At 33.5% G+C, this 6,000-nt stretch overlaps 1 protein-coding gene across 3 annotated transcripts in view; it reads right to left on the reverse strand.

The window, feature by feature from the left end:
• Window positions 1-6,000, reverse strand: part of ATP7A (ATPase copper transporting alpha) — a 158,358-nt gene that overhangs the window by 56,963 nt on the left and 95,395 nt on the right. For 2 of the 3 annotated variants that reach the window (XM_081792923.1, XM_081792924.1), the window contains exons 5-6: window positions 3,165-3,368; window positions 322-485 (exon numbers count right to left, since the gene is read on the reverse strand). In XM_081792923.1, the coding sequence (XP_081649049.1) occupies window positions 322-485; window positions 3,165-3,368 (368 nt within the window). The remainder of the gene's footprint in view (window positions 1-321; window positions 486-3,164; window positions 3,369-6,000) is intronic. The other variant, XM_081792925.1, reaches the window with a different exon arrangement.

The raw sequence follows: 6,000 nt of genomic DNA on the forward strand, positions 1-6,000 counted from the left end.
AAAATTTCAGTCTTCAATGCATCTGAATCTTATTCTTTTCTATGCTGATAGGATCACACTATATTTTAAAAGTTGGTTTTTATTTATTTATTCAAACCTAATTCTTCTTTTTTGGTTCTTAATAAACATATGATTATCTCTTATATTCCAGGCTTAAAGGCCACCATTAAGTCGTATCTTATCCTTCTATTTTCCAGTTTCCTTAATTTTCCTTTTATGCTTTATTTTCCCAACCCTTAAATAACTTTGGAACTATTTTCTGAATCTTCCCCCCGAGTTTTTCCTGGAAATTTTATTAATTACACAAAAATGATTACTTACAACAAGTTCCAAAACACCATCTCCTTCATCAGCATTTTCTATCATAGTGGCTCCAAATCCAAGCTCTCGGATGAACTCAGCTATCACTGGGGGTTGTATAACAGCAGGATTATATCTTACTTCTGCTTTGCCAGCCATCAGAGCCACAAGTACAGAATATATTCCTGGAAGCATTGATAAGAAAAATAACTGAGATAATATCCTTATAAAAAGAGGAATGTTATAATAATTTCTTCATTTGTGAAAGGATTAAAGTGAATCTACAAAAAATTATTACTTGTTATACAGTCTTGAACCTAAACCAAATAAACTAGTTGAAAGAGGGCCTTATTTTCTGAAACTTTTTATTATGGACAATTTGAATTATACATATACAAAAGAGAACAACATAATAAACTTTATATAACCACCACCCAGTTTCAACAATTATCAATAATACTGGGGCTGATCCTGTTTCATCTATATTCCTATCCTCTTACTTACTGCACTCTACTCTGATGATTTTGAAGCAAAACCCACATAACATATCATTTCACATGTAAATATTTAAATATGTATCTCTAAAAGACTCTTCTGTCAAAAAAAAAAAAAATCCATAATACCATTATCACACCTGAAGTAAGTCCTCAATATCACCAAATATCCATGCAGAATTCACATTTCCAGAATTGTCTTATAACTGTTTATTTGTTTAACACAGTTGTTTTTTTGAAATGGGATCCAAATCAGACCCATCAATTGCAACAGGTTGAGACCTTAACATGTAATTATAGGGCATTTGTAGAAACTAATAAGACCTAGAGAAAGGAACTCATGCACTTAAGGAAATCACTGCAATTATAGTAAGGAATCTAAGAATGTACCAACATGCATATTATAACAATATCAAATAAAAGTCATTTCTTAAGATTATCCAATTTTACTGTCTGGCACACACTAATATAAAGTGCTCTTATTCCTAGGGAAAAAGTGCCATACAACTTGTTAACAGAACAAAGGAGTTCATTTTATGGCAGTCATCCTGTTTTCTCATGCAAGCCTTTTATTAACAACCATCCTACTTCTCTAGGCCAGCTATTGATGTCATTTCTAGAAAGAAAATTAATTCTGCATAGCAAAAATGACAGCTCTTTCTATGAATCTGTGGCACTTGGTGGCTACCTGACAGGAAATGGGGATCAACAGACCATAGGTCAACTGTGGAGTTTGATAAAAAGAAAATATTAATTTAATCATAGTTTTAAATAAGAAAACAGAGAACCTATATAATCTAAGTTTTCTATATAAAGTACTTACACTCTGGGCTTTGTGAATACCAAATAATTCAGAGGATCAGCTCATAGGAAACTGTCAGTAAAAGGAGTAGGGTATAAAGAAAGTAGGAAAAATCTTTTTGTTTCAGTGGATATAATCTATAGCTAAATAGAAATAGAAGGGAAAATCTGACTTTTCAAAAATAGGTTTCATACTTACATAAATTATGGATAATTTTTAAACTCTTACTTTAAATTATAATTAGAACTCTATTCATTTTCAGAAATATAATGCAAACTAAACTTAGAGATGACCAGTGTTACTTAGTTTTTAAAAAAGTGAATATAGTGATCCCAGCTAGGCTAATGGTATTCCTAATTGGGTAAAGAAGTGATAAAGGGGAGAGTGGGGAGTAACTAGAAGAATCAACACAATGAATTTTAAAAAAAAGATTCATAATTGGTATAGGCATTGCTTGTCTCATGAAAAAGGCTATTTCTGAATTGCTCAAACATAGTTGGTTCTGAAATTAAACAGGAACCTTACAAACTTCTTTTGCTTTCATATGTTTGCAACCTCCCTCCTTCCCTGTTTTAATCAATTGGAAGTGTAATATAAGCTTTAGCCTCAACTGCATTCTAATTAGATAGAATGGAGACTGAAATGACATGCAAATATGACACAATGCAGATAAGGTTAATAATGGAATTGCCTCTGTATAACATACATTTTGTTATAAAATTCTGGCCTTTATATAAAAGGTGATTCTATGGGCTACAGGTCTGTGTTATTATTATATACTGTGAATTATTTCCCCACAATAGAGGGAATAAGCTGATACTAATCTTATTTATTTGGCCCTTGTGACTAACAGCATGTATTAAGAAACCTGGGACTAGGGCTGCTGAAGTACCAAACCTATGATTTCAGTTTCATTAAGCATAACCGCATATATCTATGGCTAACAAATCTTATGCCACAGTATGAAGTTTTATATGAATATGACTTCAAACTTATAAGGTAAAACATTTGGGTATGACTGAATAAAAAAAAGTACACTGTAAATTTTCTAAGATTTTGTAACCTAGCATTAAAATTTATCACAATAACTTTTTAACATTTTTACTGCAAAGATCAGTGATCATACTGTTGGAAGATAATAATATAATTCTAAACAAACTTGGTTTTGATCTGGTTGGTTCAAGTATAGTAATATTGAAACTTATGGACTGTAGTTATTTTTAAGCATAGCTTTATCAGAAAATTTGTATGTTTTTCTTAAAATCCATTGCAACCAAGGTCCACAGAGAATAGTAAACTTAAACATATATTTCCTTGTCCTATTTTCCTACACATTTCATTGATGTTAAAATGTGATCATGAGGTAAACAAGATAGGAACCGTATCTAAGGGAACAGAACACAAAAACTGGCTGTCAGAGAGTCAAGGTTGTCCTGCACATCACTGATATGGAGGACTTCATAAGGCCTTGGCAGGAATCACAAAAATTGTTACTAAACACCTGAAACATCAAAAAAGGACAGTCTTCAATTCAGCACACAAAATAACAGGCTTCAAAAGTGTCTCACCTTCTTCTCGTCTTAAATTCCGTTCAATGTTTGCTACACAGGAAGCACAAGTCATACCAGTGACCTGTATATAACACTTAGACGAAGGCTTTACTTCCCCATCGTGAATTGGTGTCATCGTTTTAGTATAAAATTCATTAGTTGAGGTCAAAAGCGGCATTTCTGATGAGGTCTGAGCTATTATTACCAATGGCTCATTTGTATCTGGTAGACAGGGAAAGATTCTTTTCATTTAAGATATTCTTTAGTTGCATCCTTGTCATTCATCACAATCCACACCTCCAGGTACTGTCAATCCATTCGTTTAAAACCAGCATGGACTTTACACTTTCTAGGAAGTGACTTCAAATACTGCCCATCCCAGTTCTTTGGATCGGAACTAACTGAATAAACAAAACTTTGGTTATACCAAGTTCTTCTAGCTGTTTTCTCTACTGAAAACCCCAGATAAAGAGTAGTTGTTAATGGGCAGCTCTTATTTTTATAAGGAATTTTTATCACCATGTTAATGATTTGTATACTACATTAAAGCAATTCATGATACAGTAAGTGGAACAAAAAAGCAATTTACAAAACAGCATTGCGGTATGATGTCATTTAAAAAGTTTTTGTGTATATGTGTATATGAGACTAGGCATAAGAAAATCTGGGAGGCTACGTTCCAAAACATTAATGGTGGCTACTTCTGGGGAATGGGGTTAAGGCAGGAAAAGAATGACAAACAAACACATTTTCTCTACAGACACTTCTGTATTGTTTGAATTTTAAACACTAATATATAGTATTTTTTATTTTTTTCATTTTTAATTTTGTTAAATATTTATTTATTTTTGAAAGAGAGAAAAAGACACAGAGCACGAGTAGAGGAGGGCAGAGTGAAGAGGGAGACACAGAATTCGTAGCAGGCTCCAGGCTCTGAGCTGTCAACACAGAGCCTGACTTGTAGCTCGAACCCATGAACTGTGAGATCATGACCTGAGTCGAAGTCAGTCCCTTAACTGACTGAGCCACCTAAGCCCCCTTATGGTATTTTTAAATTAAAATGTCTTTGTGGACAATGGAAGAAAAGACAAGGAGAAAGTCAGCAGTAACCTTCATTTTGTGCAAAGGAATATTTGGAAAATCTCTCCAAAGAATGTTTATGCGCTGTGGAACAATGGGAAGCTCCTATCATCCAGAAATTCCCCTGCAGTCTCAGAAAATCTGCTATTCTGTTTAAAGTTTATCCACTGAAGTATTAATCAACTCTAAGAAGGGAAAAGTTATTCTCTCCAGCACACCCATGCACATGCAAAGAAGCTCAAGATGTTATACTCTCCTGCAGCGATAAAGAGGAAAAGAGGTGATGTGGAAATTTCCAGGTACACCTATCTAACTTGTTATTTATTCCCCTTGGGCAAAAAAACTGGTTCAGGTCTATTTGGCTAACCCACAGAGGAATCCCTGCATAGAAGAGTTGGTTTCCATATGCCAAAGAGGACATCTTTTGCAGAAACTTTAAAAAAAGCCTAACCATTTTCCTAATAAATAATGATCCATACTTCCCAAATCAGTATAATAATGGCTGTTAAATTTTAATGCACACACAATAACCTGGGGGATTTTCTTAAAATACATGTTCTGATTCAGGACATTTAGGATGGGGCCTGAGATTCTGCACTTCCACCACATTCCCAGGTGATGGCACTACAGCCAGTCTGGATATAGTAAAGGACATTGATCACAACTGACTAGATACTTCCAATTCCAAAACTAGTCAACCTCTGGTCTTAAGAAAATCAATTTTGAAAACTATACTCATTCATTCAGATTATGAGAGCATTATTTAGAACTCAGTAAAATTTACCAACTACTACTGTTATCTTAAAGATTTCAAAAAGGAAACTCATTTGACCAAAGGAAATAGCTTTGGCTTTGAAAAATAAAACATTATTTTAATCCAGCCAGGAGTTTATTTCATTCTCTCATAATTACTATCAAGACTTCATATTGAACTTAGACACTAAAAAAAAGTTTATACTGCTAGTTACTTTAGGTCTTGTTCCAGAGTAATTCCGTTATTTCAGGTACCAGAGATAACCTATAATAAAATCTCCAATTTTCACACTCTGGAAGGATAGTACTAAATTAAAATAAGTCATGGAGATACTCCCTTTTAGCTACCTTCACATGACCTCTCAACAAAGATCCATAAAATTGTGCCCTTTATACCCCAGTGAGTGTGGCAAACAAAAGAGCAAAAACTTCAATTTTCCACAGCAAAAGTGCAGGTGTTAAAAAGCCACACTGAATTAAATGGCTACTCTCCTTCAATTAGATTTTCTATAGCCTGTAGCAACACTACTTATGCTTAAGTGAATTCAAAAGGAAGGAAGGTTGACTTTCTTGCACTCAAGGCAATAATCAGAAAAGATTCCAAAAATTTCAAGAAAGGGTTTCCAATCTAATCCTTATAACTAGGATCAATGTGTGAATATGAAGAACACATAATCAGAAAATAGATTAGAAAGAATTTAAAACATCATTTCTGCAATGCACTCTCAAATGACTCAGAAAAAGAGTGTGTGTGTGTGTGTGTGTGTGTGTGTGTGTGTGTGAAGAGAGAAAGAGAATGATAAAACAAATGTAAAATATTGACAACCAGGGAATGTGAGAGAAATTGGTAAACAGGAATTTTTTGTATTGCTCTTGTAGCTTTTCTATAAGTTTGAAATTGAAAATAACAAAGTTAAAAAAAGGAAAAGAATTTGAGGTTTTTTTTTTTTGCTTAGTTGGTTAATGAAGACTTAACTTCACATTTGTCTTTTTAAGAGAATGATGAGATTGATGGTCATGA

This window comes from Panthera onca, chromosome X, assembly GCF_046562875.1.
Source record: "Panthera onca isolate mPanOnc1 chromosome X, mPanOnc1 haplotype 2, whole genome shotgun sequence".
NCBI lineage: Eukaryota > Metazoa > Chordata > Mammalia > Carnivora > Felidae > Panthera > Panthera onca.